At 38.2% G+C, this 19,276-nt stretch overlaps 1 protein-coding gene across 1 annotated transcript in view; it reads left to right on the forward strand.

Annotated features, from left to right (window-relative positions):
* Positions 1 to 19,276, forward strand: part of LOC142661261 (cadherin-8) — a 279,721-nt gene that overhangs the window by 231,937 nt on the left and 28,508 nt on the right. Inside the window, exons 9-10 of the mRNA XM_075838641.1 lie at positions 10,529 to 10,650; positions 18,286 to 18,403. Of these exons, the coding sequence (XP_075694756.1) occupies positions 10,529 to 10,650; positions 18,286 to 18,403 (240 nt within the window). The remainder of the gene's footprint in view (positions 1 to 10,528; positions 10,651 to 18,285; positions 18,404 to 19,276) is intronic.

Here is a 19,276-nt window from a genome sequence, read left to right on the forward strand (position 1 = left end):
GTCCGTCAATTACGGATGTAATTAGTGTGTGTGCACATACCCTAATGCAAACAAAATATATTTTTTACCTGAAAATACAATATAGTAACATAGCTAGTATAGTTGAAAAAAAGACATAGTATTTCTAATACAACCAACAATGTTGATCCAGAGGAAGGAAAAATAATCCTGACAATTATTGTATACTATGCGGCTACCCAGCCTCAAATGCAGTGAGCTCCAATGCCAGGCGTGTGTTCTGACTCCTTTCTATCATAGCCAGCAGTAACTTTTTCAGCAATTTGCGCTACAGTATCTCTTCTGTGGGATTGGACCAGATGGGCTAGCCTTCCCTCCCCACGCGCATCAATGAGCCTTTGACGACCAAGACCCTGTTGCTAATTCAACGGTTGTCATTTCTTGGACTACTTTTTATAGATACTAACTACAACATATTATAAACACCCTACAAGACCGGATATTTTGAAGCTGTTCTGACCCAGTCGTCTAGCCATTAAAATTTGGCCCCTGTCAAAGTCGCTCAGATCCTTACACTTGTCCGTTTTTCCTGCCTCCAACACATCAACTTCAAGAACTGACTGATCACTTGCTGCATAATATATCCCCCCCACCCCCGCTTGTCAGGCGTCATTGTAACCAGATAATCAATGTTATTCAGGTCACCTGTCAGTGGTTTTAATCTTATGGCTGATCAGTTAATGAATATACTCTATGAATTTTCTATGGCAGTGTTCCCCAACCAGTGACTAGGGAGCCACATGGTTCAATTGGGCCCCGTACATACGGCTCCCTAGCTGTCGGCAGCTATAGATATTATTGTGTACTGGTGGCACCAGCTATGACATAGCAATGCTAGTACTTGACCCAAATCATATCATAAAAGCCATATCAATTGGTCATATTGTTAATAGGCGTTTTCCATTCTAATACTCAACAGGGTGGCTCAACACCATTTATTGTAATCGAAAATGTCTCAAAACCTACAAAAGGTTGCTGAGCTCTGGTCTATGGTAATTAATGGGATTAAGTCATAAAGTTCTAATGTAATGAACATGGTGTAATATGTGGGACCTTGGTAATCAATAAATAGTTAATTCCCACAAGTTTCAGTCCCTTAGATGCAATCATTATTGGTAGTGAGAAAAATCCTTATCTTTATGGTGAATATATAAGGGTGAGTCAAAAATTATCCGCACTCCGGTTATATTAAAACTTTTGTTTTATCAGCATCTTATCAGCGCTTTCCGTATGAGGTCGCTGTCTCCCCAGTCTGCTGTGCAGGCTTGAACGTGTTACGTCTCTTTATTTGTGACTGTGAGAAATAATGGCTGCCCTACCTTTAAGTTGCACAAAAGAAGAGCAGCGTGCAGTGATTCATTTTTTGTGGTCTTAGGATGTGTCTGGTGTCGATATTTATCCAAACTTTGTGTACAGTATGGAGAAAGCGTTTTGTCGCAAAGAAGTGTGTATGAATGGATAGAGAAGTTCAAGGAAGGTCGCACAAGTGTCAGATATGAAGGAGCCGGACCCCGTCCACGACTGATGACAACATTGAGCATGCACGTGAACTGATTCGATTGGATAGACTATCACATGTTTGGTCGTCGTCCCCCTGAAAATCAGATTCACGTCTGATGAAGAGATGAAGACACGTGGCTCGCAGCTCAGCAAAAAAGCATTTTTGAGAATACGAAAGCTTGTTGACAGATGGACAAAGTCAAAGTGTATTGAAAAACAGGGAGATTATGTCGAAAAATGATGCATTTGTCTCTTCTGAAAGTGGATTAAAATAAATTCTACAGCCAGAGCGCAGATAATTTTTGATTCACCCTCGTATAAATACAAACACCTACTAGTTACTATATATTTGTAATTTGTCAGTAAGTAGAAAAATACTAAGGGGGAATTTACTGTCCAAAATTACGAATTGTAAAGTGCATTGGCTATGTTCATTAGATATATACAATGTGTTATGTAAGGCTATACATGTTCTCTACTCAGTACTTCTATCTGGATGATCAATTTTCCTTTGAGACATTGTTCAAAATTGATAGCTACTACAAGCTTCCAAACCGCAGCCTCTTCATGTAAGAAAGCCAGCCGTTGCCTTGCTAAAGCTAGAATACCCTAAGTAACACATCAACTTTCTGTACTTTCAATCTGAAGAGCTATTTACTGCCTGACTGCACTGCTGACACATAAAGCGAATGCATTCAAAACCAGAGGATTGTAGTCATTTATAATAAACCTTCAGCCTGATCCTTCTTAGGGACTCATCAACGTGCCCATAGAGGTAAAAAGTACCGCAGCCTTCCATGGTCCAGTGATTCATCCATTTGTTGCTAGAGGGTCCATAAAATATGAGCAATGTTCTGGCAACCGTGGAGTTAAATACATTTTAACTTCCTCCAAAACATTTAGAAAGCACATTCTACAGCTACAGGACACTGCGATCTTCATAATACTGAGAAGCGATATGGAGTATTATGTTTGTTAGACATTGTGTGCTGCTGACTATATTTAGCTTACAGCAAAATATCCCACATAATGCATTTTCTCCATAGTTATAACAAGAGTACAAATGTAGTAGTTATACTGCAAGAACAAAGTGTATCTGGTTTGATGCATCCACCACATACATAGAGCATATATTATCTTAAACCCAATTACTACGATTTTCCACGCAGTTATGCATCCTCAGGGAAGGGACAAAGCTAGAATTTCTCCACCCAGGGGAAAAGAGTCAGTTTGGTAATGCATGCAAATCTGTATCCCTCATTGTTAGTAAAATCTTATTATAAACTATTGCTGCTGAATCCAGAGAATGTTCACCCCACACCTAGCGCCAGGGGAACCTAACACTGCCCTAGCTACTGCCCTACTCAAAGCTTTTCCAAGTTATTGTGTCGCTTGGGAAGACGGATACTACAAGTTTTACCCTTTAACTTAATTTTGTGAATATTTATATATTATTTGAACCTAGTGTAGGATAATAATGAACTTATTTCCAAAAACCAAGGCTTTCTGTATATGGCTAAGGAAGGATGAATTCCAGCATGACATACAGACTGTAGTAGAACCTACTGTAATTTTGATGTAAGATGATTTGTTGGACAAATACTAGTGCATCTTCAATGGGCTTCCCAAAAAATCATATTGGCCATTGTTCTGATAATGCAATGTGTAGAGGTTTAAAGAGGCTCTGTCACCACATTATAAGTGGCCTATATTGTACATGATGTGATCGGCGCTGTAATGTAGGTGACGGCAGTGTTTTTTATTTAGAAAAACAATAATTTTTATCGGAGTTATGACCTATATTAGCTTTATGCTTATGACTTTCTTAGTGGACAACTGGGCGTGTTTTACTTTTTGACCAAGTGGGCGTTGTGGAGAGAAGTGTATGACGCTGACCAATCAGTGACCAATCAGCGTCGTACATTTCTCTCCATTCATTTATTCAGCACGTAGTGATCCTGCATTGTTCACTATGTGCAGCCACATACTCACATATTAACGTTACTGAAGTGTTCTGAGAGTTAATAGACTTCGCGCCCAACCAGGACGGGATGTCTATTCATCACTGCTGACACTTCGGTAACGTTTGTGTGGAACTTACAGCACAGCAAGCGTAATCTCGCGAGATCACGCTGTAAATCACGCTTGCTGTAATTAACTCCCACACTAACGTTACCGAAGTGTCAGCAGTGATGAATAGACATCCTGTCCTGGTTGGACGCGATGTTTATTAACTCTCAGGACACTTCAGTAACGTTAATGTGGGTGTATGTGGCTGCACATAGTGAACATCACAGGATCACTATGCGCTGAATAAATGAATGGAGAGAAGTGTATGATGCTGATTGGTCACTGATTGGTCACGGATTGGTCAGCATCATACACTTCTCTCCCCAACGCCCACTTGGTCAAAAGTAAAACACGCCCAGTTGTCTATTAAGAAAGTCATTAGCATAAATCTAAAATAGGTCATAACCGTCAAAAATGATAGTTTTTATAAATAAAAAACACTACTGTAATCTACATTCCTCATGCGGATCTGTGGCACATATACTGGAAATCTTCATTGAAAATCTGCGAGTAACGTGAATTTCTAACACAGACTTTCCTTGAAATCGACGAGTTTTTCTGCCTCTTGAAATCATCGTCTGAATATAGACTTAGCGCCATCTTCATTCCACAGAATCTGTTCTGGCTATAGATCAGCAATCGCCAACGTGTGGCCCCCTAGCTGTTGCAAAACTACAACCCCCAGCATGCTTTGACATTATGTTAGTGCATGCTGGGAGTTGTAGTTTGGCCACAACTGGATAATCACTAATATAGACAATATATATATATATATATATGTAAAACTAAGTTCTAATTAACAATGTCATCTTCTCTTGGTCTTATTTTCACATTTTCATAATCAGTGCAAATAACTACCATTTTCTGGGCTCTTCTATATATACATATTCTACTCTTAAGGACAAGCAATTTTCTTTTGTTATAGGGTAAATTAAGAAAGTAGTACGAATCGGTGGGAGAAAGGTGGAGAACCCCAATATTTTGCAGTTGTCTCTATCTTGTCTGCATCTGAGATATCCTATTCCTCAACATAAAACATGAATGATCGGGTGAAAAGCACAGGATATACGGCTAAGAACCACAATAGATTTATATTGACTATAAATTATGATGTCTCACAGAAGTTTCTGTTCCTCCTTTACATTTCGAAGGTTAAACAGGCATTCAAATTTTAACAACTAGCCGAAGCTCGCAGCCCATAACGGAGCAGTCAAGATGATTCATATCACATTGCATGTGTCCTACAGTACAACTATCAGATAAGGCATTTGTCTTAAACCTAATATTATTTCAAAAGCATCTTTATTGCTGCATTATGGGAAAGTCGGCCTTGTAAAGACCATCATCAGAATACAAAAATCAACAATGAAACACTGATGGACTTTATAATGTCAGATTTGAGGAACGGCCATAGATGTTTCCTTTCAGAAAAATATATAATTAATAAGAAGAGTTGCAATAATGGAAGTTCGGGAAGGATTTTATTGACCTCAGAAAGAGGCAATGATTGGTTGCATTGTCAGGAAGAGAAATATATGACCTTCAATATATATTGTACTTGGAGAACATACTGTTCATTATAGAAAGCCAGTTTGAATTCATAAAAAAATAATAATATAATAATAAAAAAAATGTTCAACTAACTACTCAATAATCCTTGTAGATACAATGTAGCATGCACTTATAATACTGTAACATGCATTTCTTTAAAAAAAAAAAGTGAAGTACAGTAAGTGGAGTACCAACGCTTATGGATGTCCAAAATAGTCCGAATAAGGGTTGTCCCTGGGACCTGGACCAGGAGAACACTTGATTATGATAATAATCCTATAATTTGTACACACAAGACATTGTCTCCTGCGTATAATGCTTTACATTGGCAACACAATAAGCTGCAAAATACTACAAAATACTATAATAGAACATATGTGATACACATATGATGAGTTTTTTCCCATATGCCATCCAATTGGTGTTCAAATAGTGTGTAATAAAGTAACAATCACCTCCCGTAAAGGCTATGTACACCTGTGTTGTTTTTTTAACAATTTTCAAATTGACTTTTTATTAAAATGTTTCTTTACTTTTCACGATATAGCTTCTATGTATCCTGTATACATAAAAGCTGTATTGTTCTCTCTGATCCGATTCCGTCAGTTCAGCTGAACTGACAGCTCAGCTAAGAGCGGGTCTTGCGTGTCTCTGACATATCGATCACATCCAAGTTTATAACTTATATAGCATATATAGAAGGTGCATCCTAAAAAGTTAAAATGTAATTGAAAACAAAAAAGGAAAATTGATTTAATAAAAACAAAAAACTTCCATTCAAAGGTGTACATAGCCTTTAAGCAATCAGTTTGTAAGTCTTATTGCTTTGACATTTTTGTAAGTGCGCCCCCACAGTTTGGAGTCCATGGTTGAAGGACTATGAGCGGACAATGGAGGTTTTATGTGTTCTCATAGACATTAGTTTATACAGTTCACTGCCTATGCTTCCTCCAGTTGATGGATTGTCTATGTATAAAGCAAGCTTCAGAACAACTGAAAGTCTTAAAAAACAACAGAGATATACCATGAAGACACATGGCAGGAAAGATGTTATACAACATACTAGATCAGTAATACAAAAATGAAATGTATCATATAAGCCAGGCGGAAAAGTGATAGTGTTATAGATCACAGAAAGAGTCTACATTAATCAAACTCCCTTTATGTCCATAAATCACGGCTGAAATATGTTTTGGCCATTACTATTGACAGTTTGCGTCTTATATTATGGAGAGGAAAGTCTCAAAATTTTTGTTCCTAGACGCTATTCATTCAGGGAACAGGCTTTGGATCTAATCATTGAATGAATCATGACTAGGATCAAAAATGATCCAAATCACTCGTCTCTATTTTAGTTTGAGTATGTCAGAGAAAATTGAATTCAAGGGATAGACTTGATTGATAAAAGTATACTTGGGGGAATTAATCTCAAATCTGCCATGTTGTTTAATTACATTTTATGGAAAAATAAAAAAATATTAATCATAGTAAAGAGTTATGTAGACATAGTGTGTCTTTTATAAGCTGTTACTATGTATGTGTGTGTTTCTAGGTTGCCTAAGTACTAGTTTAGATTGATCTGCAGAATATTGTTCCCAATGAAAGTAAAGAACATGTCGACTTAATGTTCTCAAGGTAAATTCTACACATAATTTATTAAAGGGTTATTCCGGAAAAACAGTCTTTGTTTTACTTCACCCACGTTAGTTTACCATTCCCATACCTCTCATTTTCACAATCTAAAAAACTATGAGGATATTTTGCATTAGAACAAGGCAAGATGGAATGGCAAACGACAAAGTCGAATATCCCTTTAATGTCCTCCTATGAAAATTATGGGGATCCTTAACTTCGTGCACAAATTATACAGTGGAGGAAATAAGTATTTGATCCCTTGCTGATTTTGTAAGTTTGCCCACTGTCAAAGTCATGAACAGTCTAGAATTTTTAGGCTAGCTTAATTTTACAAGTGAGAGATAGATTATATATAAAAAAAAAAAAAAAAAGAAAATCACATTGTCAAAATTATATATATTTATTTGCATTGTGCACAGAGAAATAAGTATTTGATCCCCTACCAACCATTAAGAGTTCAGCCTCCTCCAGACCAGTTACACGCTCCAAATCAACTTGGTGCCTGCATTAAAGACAGCTGTCTTACATGGTCACCTGTATAAAAGACTCCTGTCCACAGACTCAATTAATCAGTCTGACTCTAACCTCTACAACATGGGCAAGACCAACGAGCTTTCTAAGGATGTCAAGGACAAGATCATAGACCTGCACAAGGCTGGAATGGGCTACAAAACCATAAGTAAGACGCTGGGTGAGAAGGAGACAACTGTTGGTGCAATAGTAAGAAAATGGAAGACATACAAAATGACTGTCAATCGACATCGATCTGGGGCTCCATTCAAAATCTCACCTTGTGGGGTATCCTTGATCCTGAGGAAGGTGAGAGCTCAGCCGAAAACTACACAGGGGGAACTTGTAAATGACCTCAAGGCAGCTGGGACCACAGTCACCAAAAAAACCATTGGTAACACATTACGCCGTAATGGATTAAAATCCTCCAGTGCCCGCAAGGTCCCCCTGCTCAAGAAGGCACATGTACAGGCCCGTCTGAAGTTTGCAAATGAACATCTGGATGATTCTGAGAGTGATTGGGAGAAGGTGCTGTGCTCAGATGAGACTAAAATTGAGCTCTTTGGCATTAACTCAACTCGCCGTGTTTGGAGGAAGAGAAATGCTGCCTATGACCCAAAGAACACCGTCCCCACTGTCAAGCATGGAGGTGGAAACATTATGTTTTGGGGGTGTTTCTCTGCTAAGGGCACAGGACTACTTCACCGCATCAATGGGAGAATGGATGGAGCCATGTACCATCAAATCCTGAGTGACAACCTCCTTCCCTCCACCAGGACATTAAAAATGGCTCGTGGCTGGGTCTTCCAGCACGACAATGACCCGAAACATACAGCCAAGGCAACAAAGGAGTGGCTCAAAAAGAAGCACATTAAGGTCATGGAGTGGCCTAGCCAGTCTCCAGACCTTAATCCCATCGAAAACTTATGGAGGGAGCTAAAGATCCGAGTTGCCAAGCGACAGCCTCGAAATCTTAATGATTTACAGATGATCTGCAAAGAGCAGTGGGCCAAAATTCCATCTAACATGTGTGCAAACCTCATCATCAACTACTAAAAATGTCTGACTGCTGTGCTTGCCAACAAGGGTTTCGCCACCAAGTATTAAAGAGGCTCTGTCACCAGATTTTGCAACCCCTATCTGCTATTGCAGCAGATAGGCGCTGCAATGTAGATTACAGTAACGTTTTTATTTTTAAAAAACGAGCATTTTTGGCCAAGTTATGACCATATTTGTAGTTATGCAAATGAGGCTTGCAAAAGTCCAAGTGGGTGTGTTTAAAAGTAAAAGTCCAAGTGGGTGTGTATTATGTGCGTACATCGGGGCGTTTTTAATACTTTCACTAGCTGGGCGCTCTGAAGAGAAGTAACATCCTCTTCTCTTCAGAACGCCCAGCTTCTGACAGTGCAGATCTGTGACGTCACTCACAGGTCCTGCATCGTGACGGCCACATCGGCACCAGAGGCTACAGTTGATTCTGCAGTAGCATCACGTTCTGAAGAGAAGAGGATGTTACTTCTCTTCATAGCGCCCAGCTAGTAAAAGTATTAAAAACGCCCCGATGTACGCACATAATACACGCCCACTTGGACTTTTACTTTTAAACACACCCACTTGGACTTTTGCAAGCCTCATTTGCATAACTACAAATATGGTCATAACTTGGCCAAAAATGCTCGTTTTTTAAAAATAAAAACGTTACTGTAATCTACATTGCAGCGCCTATCTGCTGCAATAGCAGATAGGGGTTGCAAAATCTGGTGACAGAGCCTCTTTAAGTCTTGTTTGCCAAAGGGATCAAATACTTATTTCTCTGTGCACAATGCAAATAAATATATATAATTTTGACAATGTGATTTTCTGTTTTTTTTTTTATATAATCTATCTCTCACTGGTAAAATCAACCTAGCCTAAAAATTCTAGACTGTTCATGTCTTTGACAGTGGGCAAACTTACAAAATCAGCAAGGGATCAAATACTTATTTCCTTCACTGTACATTGTTTATTGACTAATGTAGGACCTATGACAAAGAGACCAAAGAACCAAAGATCCAAAGAACACCAAATCGAAAAACACTGTGTCGTGCACCACTCCTCAGGTCCTACACTGGTCATAACACAGTCTATTCGTTTTGGCCAGATAGTTTAATATATCCAACATAACTGTAGGCAGCACCGTCGGCTATTGCATTGAGGAAGGATTGTCATTACTTACAGTAATATTCACAAGAGGGGTTGGAATTAGTAAAAGTTATTGTTGAAAATAGAAAATGAAGACGCCCATAAACTATGTAACTGCAACATTTGGGCCAAAAATCAGGCCATTTGTTTCGAGCTTTTAGACTTTTCTTATGAACAGAAGTACTGAGTATTTTGCTCATTGTTTCAGGGATTGAGAACTAGGATATGTATGACCAATCATAGCGGTCATTGCAAAATCTTACACTATACGGCCAAGCAAGATCACAACAATAAACAGATAAATAACATGTTACAAAAAACGTTATTTGCATTTCTATATGGTTATCCAGGGCTATGTGGACCTACTCCAGAAAGCTGAAGTATGGAGAGTTGTTTATTAGAACCCAAACAATTGAGAGTGACACCCAATTTTCAGCACTTGCCAAAAAAATGGCTCGTCAGGGTAAAAAATATGTTTGACTCCATAATCCATCAGAGCACCTGTGGTCACCAGGAATTTCTGAACACTTCCTATAACTTGTTTGCTGAGGCTTTGGGGGAGAGGGGAGATATTGGAATTGGCTGTTGTCAAGCTTGATTTTTCAAAATTACAGATTATCAGTGGAGCCAGTACATTAGTATACAATTATATTATGTATAATTTGTATCATTGCTCCTGAAAATCTATTAAGCAGTCACCCATCATGTTCTTATAATAGATCAAAGCAACTAATCAAATTGTATTTGTCCAAAGGGGAAAAAATTCCTCCCTTGTTTTAAAGAAACCCATAAGTAACAGTAAATAACTGTACAATGTCATGTCCGCTCCTCAGATGTCTTTATCAACTCTTTCTAAATTGAATTTTTCCCTTGCTAAAGATTTATGCAGAGGATGTGAAATATTGTCTTATTTCATTTGTGCAGTCTAACTTCAGATACTTTGAGGCTAATGTGACTATCTTAACAAGTTAATAAAGATAAATCCAGTATTTGATTCCAGTTTATATAAAGCCTTTGTAATATAATCAGTTCATTCATTTTTATTGGTTCTTTTTCACTTTAGGAAACCACAGTCAAATATCACGAGTACAAGTTGCCATCAAGGTTCTTGACGTTAATGACAATGCACCGGAATTCGCAACAGATTATGAAGCTTTTCTGTGTGAGAACGGTAAACCCGGACAGGTAAATGGAAAAAAAACCTTTTATATAGGCTAAATATTGTGATTATTAAATTCCTATTCTACTCATTAATTTTTTGTCCCTACATAACCTATATAGTCTACTCCACAGTGCAGTGGCCACCAAGAGCACTGTTTTATTTATAGAGCTGCACTAAAAGGGGTATCCATGGGATATGCCATAAATTTTATTAAATGGGGGCAGGTCCCAACTCTTAGACTTAGGCCTACTGGAAGAACATTGGACTCTCATTTTGGTTTAGAGACTGGCTGTCTGAAGCTGCAAAGAGAAGAAGAAGGGAAAAGCTACTTGGCTGTTAGAATAACACCAATGGATTATAATGGCGAGCTCTCACTTTCTTTTCATCTTTTGACCACTGACAACTTCTTCAGCTAAATGGGACCCCCCTTCTCCTGATGCCGGAAGTCAAAGGAGTAGGACCCCCCTACCTGTCAAAAATGTATAGCATATAGTAGGGATATGCCATAAAAGTCTTTAGTTGGAATTCCCCTATAAGCTGTCCATTACAGATGATAGAATCAATTTCCTAAGTTTGATATTCGCAGTGAATCACAGTGATTCACATTTTGGAGAATCAACGGAGAATAGAATTTTTAAAGATTTTCTAGTCTTTACTAAGATTTCACAGTATGGGCAATAAATGAATTGTGTATCACTGGCTCATAAACATGTTCGATAGTCATGAGTGTTGTATAATGCAAACTAAGTATTTCCAACCTGAAAAATCTTGTGAATATTCCATTGCACCCCCCTGAGAATTAAGAATTTGAGGAGAAGAGGTCTCACCAACCAAAGGTGTCCTGAATTATCCTCAGTGTAGCTTACACAGAACATTAGAATTTCAACAATGGTATGTTGGTCATGTAGAACACAATTTTTGGTCTGGTATGAGAGACCTTGTAGTGAGCTGATCAAGAGTGCTTAATATTATACAAGGAAATGTTGAATTTACAAATAATCCTTCTCTAGTAGGGTTCATTACTCAGGTCCAAGGACAGGATGATGTCTGGTTGACAGTTTGTGTCAATAAGCCATTTGTTTATAACGTTCCTTAGTCCTACCTGTCGCTATAAAGAGCATCCAATGGCGGATTCTTCTCTGTGCATGATTGGGTAAAATAAACTGAAGCCAAGAGACATCATTTACTTGATTCTTAAGATCGATAGAATAACTCACCAACCAATGGTTGCAAATTTACAGTGACCATGTTGACCATGTTACCCCGATTTAGATGCATTTTGGAGTATTTGAATATTACAGCCATTCTGAAACGTAAAAAATTTACAGAATTAGCAAAGCCTTTAATTAACTAGAACATTTTAAATTCTCACAATGCAACAGCTGACAAAGTCAAAAGCAATAAAAAAAATCTGTGAAATCGTCTTTGCAGGTGACTCAATTGTGTCCTAATTAGCTGCATTAATTGTGCATTATTATGATTATTGTTGTCATTTTTTAGACAGCTATACACCTTCTACAGGCGATGACAGGCACTCCTATTTTCTGAATGTTCTGTATAGTTACCTAGTGCTGGAATATTGAGCCTGACAGATATATATAAAAAATAATGGTAATGTGATGGAGGATATGAAACAGAGGGCATGATTCATCTCCTGACATTGTTTACTTTTCCCTGCACCCTCCAGTAGCTGAAACCTTGCGTCATCCAACTATTTTTGCAAAATTTCAATTCATTGTGCTTACAATATTTGGAATCATGTATTCTTTGTCTATAGTGTTCTATGAAGTCACTCGATAAATTTCTGTATATACATATATATACATATACACATACATATATATATATATATATATATATATATATATATATATATATATAGTAGGAGTTTAAATTCATAACTTTTGCAACCTCTAAGAAAAAAATAATGGTCTATTGATTATGCAAGGAAAAATGATGTTATTTAGGATCTTTTTCCCGTATGCCGTCAGGGGAACACAGGTTCTTTTTTTTTGCATAAATGGAAGGATGCATTATGGGTATAATATCTAATTATTACCCATTAAAGCCACTATTTGAAGAAATTGTTTGACTTGATTGAAATAAAGTTTGCATAGAAAGAAGGGGGTTAAAAGAGAAGCGTTTGGTGCATACAGTGCTATTTTATTAGAGTTGTCTCCATCTGTATTCTGCATTGCCAGATAGAATGTAGTAGTTCTGAATTTTCTATTTGGACTCCAGGGAAACCACACTACATTATCCTAAGAGATAGGACAATATTAAGATTTTCGGATGCCTTTGAGCAACATGTGATGTAACCCCTTTCCCCCTTCCTTTTTTTTTTTTGACCATGTATTTGCAAAAAAATATTTACCAAGTATATATCCTAAAAGTTAAGTAGTATCACACCCACAGGCCCCCCAACCCATGGGTGAAGGGAAAAAAATGGTCATAAGCATCTGTAGCTCACATTCATTCATAATGGAGATATGTCAGGATATGTTAAAAGAGTTTTCCCATTTCAGACATTTATGCCAAAAATGCCTAAAAAGTTGTCTCACCTCTGGGATCCCTATCAGAAGCCCAGGTGTAGAATAAATGGAGCAGTGGCCACACATCTAAGAGTATCTCTCACTCAGGGCGTAACTAGGAAAGACTGGGCCCCATAGCAAACTTTTGACTGGGCCCCCCCTCCACTGGGTAACACACAACCCCCCCTTGTAGATAGTGCCTCCCTATAGATTCCACCACACAGCGCCCCCCTATAGATAGCACCATACACAGCCCCCTGTAGATAGCGCCATACACAGCCCCCTCTAGATAACGCCTTACAGGCCCCCTGTATATAACGTCTTACAGCCCCAAATCCCCCCTGTAGATAATGCCATACAGCCCCCCCTGTAGATAACGCCATACAGCCCCCATGTAGATAACGCCATACAGACCCCCCTGTAGATAACGCCATACAGACCGCCCCCTGTAGATAACGCCATACAGAGTCCCCCCTGTAGATAACGCCATACAGACCCCCCTGTAGATAACACCATACTGAACCAACCCTGTAGATAATGCCATACAAACCCCCCTATAGATAACGCTATACAGACCCCCCCTGTAGATAACGCCATACAGACCCCCCCCCAAAAAAAACACAAAAAAAAACGGCCTATAGTTTGTCCTACAAAAGACATGCATTCCTTAGGATAGGGATACATGTGTGATCACTGGCAGCAATAAGGAGAACGGGGGACCGAAAGTCCCCCAAAGTTCTCGATGACGAACCTCGGACTTCCGGCGTCTGTGCAGTTCAATAAAAATGAAAGGTGCGCTGGTCACGCATGCGCACAAGCGCAACAAGTGCACAATTCATTTATATGGAGCTGCAGACAGACCCCGGAAGTCCGAGGTTTGTCATGGAGAACTTTGGGGGACTTTTGGTCCCCCGTTCTCCTTATCGCTGGACGTCTCAGCGATCACACATGTATCCCCTATCCTTTGGATAGGGGATGCATGTGTTTTGTAGGAACAACCCTTTCAGTAGTGTCGCGCTGTAGCAGCCATAGCAGCTGCTAGCGGAGCCTCTGGCCATGAGGGGGGGCCCATGCCGGCGGGTGGCACGGGCCCCCTCATGCTGCTATAGCGGTAGTTACGCCACTGCTCTCACTTCAATCAACTTTATGGGAGTTATGGAAACAGCCAAGAAATCTTCTTGTGGATATGCCATAAATATCTGAAATTGGAAAACTTCTTTCTTAGTAAAGATAAGCAAATTTCATAAAATTCATTTCGGGTTCGATTAAATTCTGTCCGCATAAATTTGCCACAAATCGCAAGTGCCCAATTGCCCCTGAAAACTTGTATCTGACTCTCTGTATCCAACCAGTAGCATTTGACGGTTGAGCTTTTTATAGTATATATGAGTCACCTTTACCCCTCCTGATTGGCTGCGCTAAAGGGAAGGATAACCACAGTGCATTTTCGGAAGCACATCCGAGGTCATGTGATCCTTTTTCTAATCTTTAAAATTGTGCGTCATTTGTGTTCTGTGAACCCCAAAAGTTTTTCATTTCATCAAATCCAATACTTTTGAGAATCTTTTAGGAAATTTGGGCTGAATACGATTTATGTAGAATTCATTCACTCATCTCTATTTCTCAGCTGTTTTGGTGCTTGATCCCAATTCTTGCCTCAGGTAGCAGGCACTAGTGGCACCACTGTAGTCCTGGTCAGACCAGGAAGTCTTAAAGTTGCTCAATAGGGGCTGACTGTGGAGCACAATTTCATCTGTTGTCAGGACCATAGATGGTGGTGGTCCTGGATTTAATGTCCCATTACTCCTTTATTTTAGCCTTGCTCAGAGAGTTATCACAATGTGCAGTGCCAAAGAGTTAAATGTCAAATACAGAATCTGTACCTTCATACCTACATACTTATATCATGCCTATATACTACATTCATACATCTTACTCCCATACTGCACACTGTATACACCTGTAGTATTGTATATATACCATATACCTAAGCACAACCGCAAATCTGTGGAAAAGCCCACTTAAGGAGCTGGTCACAGCAGAAACAGTAGATGGCTTTAACAAAAAGCTAAGATAATTTCTTAGAACAAAAAAATATCAGCGCCTATATCAATGTATAGAATTCTTGTTTGAATGTCGATCCAGTCGGAATGCCCCTTGGGATCAGGAGGGACATTTTTCTTCTTCAAGGAAGATTGGTTAATGCTAGTGATGAGCGAATTTACAGAAATTAGTTTCAGGACCGATTCTGTTGAATCAGCCATGACATTCGTTTCGGTCTGAAAAAATAAATTGTCAGGAATCTCAAGTTCCCCGATAGCCCTGTCAGAGAGTCAAACAAGGCAATCGGGGAACTTGCAATTCCGTAGCGTTGTGTCCCTTCTGGCAGGTGAGATGACGTACCTATCCCATGTGATCACAAGCTGCAGTGGTCACATGGGACAGCTACATCATCTCACCTACTGGCAGGAATTTGTCGCTACGAAAGACCAGGGGAGGTGGTGAGTATGGAATTTTTTTAAATCTGCCATTTTGACCATTTGGTTGCCGCTAAACCTAAAAGTTTTTATTTATTTAATATTTATTTATTTTTTTATCCTTCCTCTGGATCAATAGGGGTAAAAGAAAGTTCTATAATTTCTCCCATCCCTTTGAACTTGTTGAACATATGTCTGTTTTCAACCCTACTAACTAGGTAACTATGTAACTATCTGTCTTGCACATACAGTATCTTGATTCCCTGTACACAATCAGATACATCACATTCTATTCCCCTACTTCCCCTTGGAAACAGCTCGTCTATTGCGACAACAGACAGATAAATGACACATTTTCCCATATCGCTGTTTGTGTGACCTTTTTAGATGTATAAAAGAAATCATCAAGCCTTAAAAACATGTCCCTTCAACAGGAAGGAAATAGCACACAAAGAAAAGGCTTTTAAAGGGATTTGATATACATTTGCAATCCCCTTCAAATCTGCAAATGACATATAGGAAGATCGCTCTTTTGTCATGTTCTCACCACTCGGTTCTTATATTTAATAACCACATAGTGGCCATCATTGAATTGCAATGGGGAGAACAACATTTCATGTTAACTAGAACAAAATAGAATTAGTCAAGAGAAAATCAATAGATTCTGAGGAAAAGATGAGGCTTTTAAAGGCCATAGAAAGTTTTATATATGAGCTTTTAAGCTGCCTACACCAAATGGAGAATGCACAAGTCCTAACAGCCGACGTAACCCCCTCCTTGCCAGCAGGTCTAAAAGGGCAATTAAAGAATATGAGCAAGTTTTTTGCCGATAACACATACACTCTTTGTTTTTTTAATCCACTCACATTCCTTGAGCATACAATTGAATCTCATTCTTTTATTCCCCACGTACTTTGCTAACATCTTTTTTGTGGTTAAATGCTTTAAAACCAGTAGATGCTCAGGGTATTGACATCCGCCACCTCTGATTTCATTTCTTGGAGTATTAAATTTTTTATGAACTTAGTAGGTTGTAGTGCTTTTTAGTGTACTGACGTAATAGGTTTATATTGTTGACTTGTAGAGCTTTAAAAACACCTCTAGGCTTCTAATGTGCGGTTTTCTTCAGCAAAAAATAAGAAACCTATGGGACTTTTAAAGGGCTGCAAATCACTGACTTGGATCTAATATAATTTCTTAAAAGTTAGCAGCTTGATTTCTGTAAGAGGACAGAAGAGAACAGGGATTGTCATCATTCACATCGGTCCCTGTCTCCATTGGAGCTCACAACCTAAATTCAACTCAGTATTCAATTCAGTATTTTTGAATTTTTTTTGTAGTGTGGGTTGAAACAAGCAAACAATGGGGGAACATACAAACTCCATGCAGATATTGTGCTTGGTCAGCTACATACCCAGGACCCCATGGCTGCAACAGTGCTAAACACTGAGCCATCATGAAGCCTAGAAGAATAGATAGATAGATAGATAGATAGATAGATAGATAGATAGATAGATAGATAGATAGATAGATAGATAGATAGATAGATAGATAGATAGATGGATGGATGGATGGATGGATGGATGGATGGATGGATGGATAGATAGATAGATAGATAGATAGATAGATAGATAGATAGATAGATAGATAGATAGATAGATAGATAGATAGATAGATAGATAGATATGAGATAGATAGATAGATAGATAGATAGATAGATAGATAGATAGATAGATAGATAGATAGATAGATAGATAGATAGATAGATAGATAGATAGATAGATAGATATGAGATAGATAGATAGATAGATAGATATGAGATAGATAGATAGATAGATAGATAGATAGATAGATAGATAGATAGATAGATAGATAGATAGATAGATAGATAGATAGATAGATAGATAAATAGATAAGAGATAGATAGATAGACAACAGATAGATTAGTAGATAGATAGATAGATATGAGATAGATAGATAGATAGATAGATAGATAGATAGATAGATAGATAGATAGATAGATAGATAGATAGATAGATAGATAGATAGATAGATAGATAGATAGATAGATAGATAGATAGATAGATGATAGATAGATAGATAGATAGATAGATAGATAGATAGATAGATAGATAGATGATAGATAGATAGATAGATAGATAGATATGAGATAGATAGATAGATAGATAGATAGATAGATAGATAGATAGATAGATAGATAGATAGATAGATAGATAGATAGATAGATAGATAGATAGATAGATAGATAGATCATTTCCATCAAAAAAATGTAAGCATGATATTTGTATATTGCACATGTATTGTTATCACAATGATAGTGGTAAGGAGCAGCGGGTTAGAGGGGCCATCTGCAGTATGACAAAACCTCAGCCTGCAATGATAAATTCTCTATCCAGAAAGACATGTGCTTTTTACCCATATGTCAGTGTAATGTTATTACAATTTCCCCTTCACATTATGTGTCCCAGAATGCTTAATGTATATACTGAAAGGTATATAGGTGCGGCAGCAGTGGTAACAATTGATCTTTCACTTCCATTGACTCTCTATTAGAAAATATTGCACTGCAAATAAGAGGGAAAATAGTTTTGATTAAACTAAAATATAATATTTACATATTTTTTTGCAGATCATACAGACTGTCAGTGCCATTGACAAGGATGACCCAAGAAATGGACACTTCTTCTTTTACAGTCTTCTACCAGAAATGGTCAACAATCCAAACTTCACCATCAAGAATAATGAAGGTAATACTATGAAACATTGCCTATCACGTGGTTAAAGCAATGCACAGCAGTAATGCTTACAAATTAAGGTAAAACAATCATACGTGTACCCTTAAAACGTTCTATATGATCATTCAGTGATTTCGCAAATTTAATACCCACTGGTAATTGTGAGAACATCAGCACCATGGAGAGCAACAGCATCGGGAAGGGCACGGTGACACCATAACCTATTAATTATAACCCCCATCATGTCCTCAATGTCTGTATCTATCAGATAGAGTTGTATTTTCACAATAGCTGGACCACTAGCATAAGGTTATATATCATAAACAAGATTTGTTATCTATCATATGGTTAAAGCAATGCACAGAAATAAAGCATTGAGCTAAGTCGGTAAAATGTGTCAAGCTAAAGCAAAGGGTATACAGAGAACAATATAGCATAGTTTTAAGTGTTAATCCATATATGTGTGTATATTTTAGAGTTTGTCATATGATAATTCAGTGATTTGAGAGATATATTATCTACTGTTGTAAACAGAACATCAGCACCATGGAGAGCAACAGCATCAGTAGTTCAAGAATAGCAAAGGATACTAAAAATGTTGCGGATTTTGTTGCCGATTTTACCCTTTGCCATCTGTGACATAATAGGCATGATGCAGATTTAAAAATTGTCAACATATCAAGGAATGCTGAGAGTTATAGTTTAGCAACAGCTAGAGAGTCACAGCTTGGAGACCACCATCATAACATGGGTCATGTAAATGAGTGCCGATCAACGAGACAGCTGGTTGATCGGCGCTCATTTGCTCCTTTCACAAGGAGCTATGTGTGGGGACGAGCAGTCGTTACTGTGATTGCCCGTCCCCATATAGTTCTATCATGTTGG

This window comes from Rhinoderma darwinii, chromosome 9, assembly GCF_050947455.1.
Source record: "Rhinoderma darwinii isolate aRhiDar2 chromosome 9, aRhiDar2.hap1, whole genome shotgun sequence".
In the NCBI taxonomy this organism is placed as follows: Eukaryota; Metazoa; Chordata; class Amphibia; order Anura; family Rhinodermatidae; genus Rhinoderma; species Rhinoderma darwinii.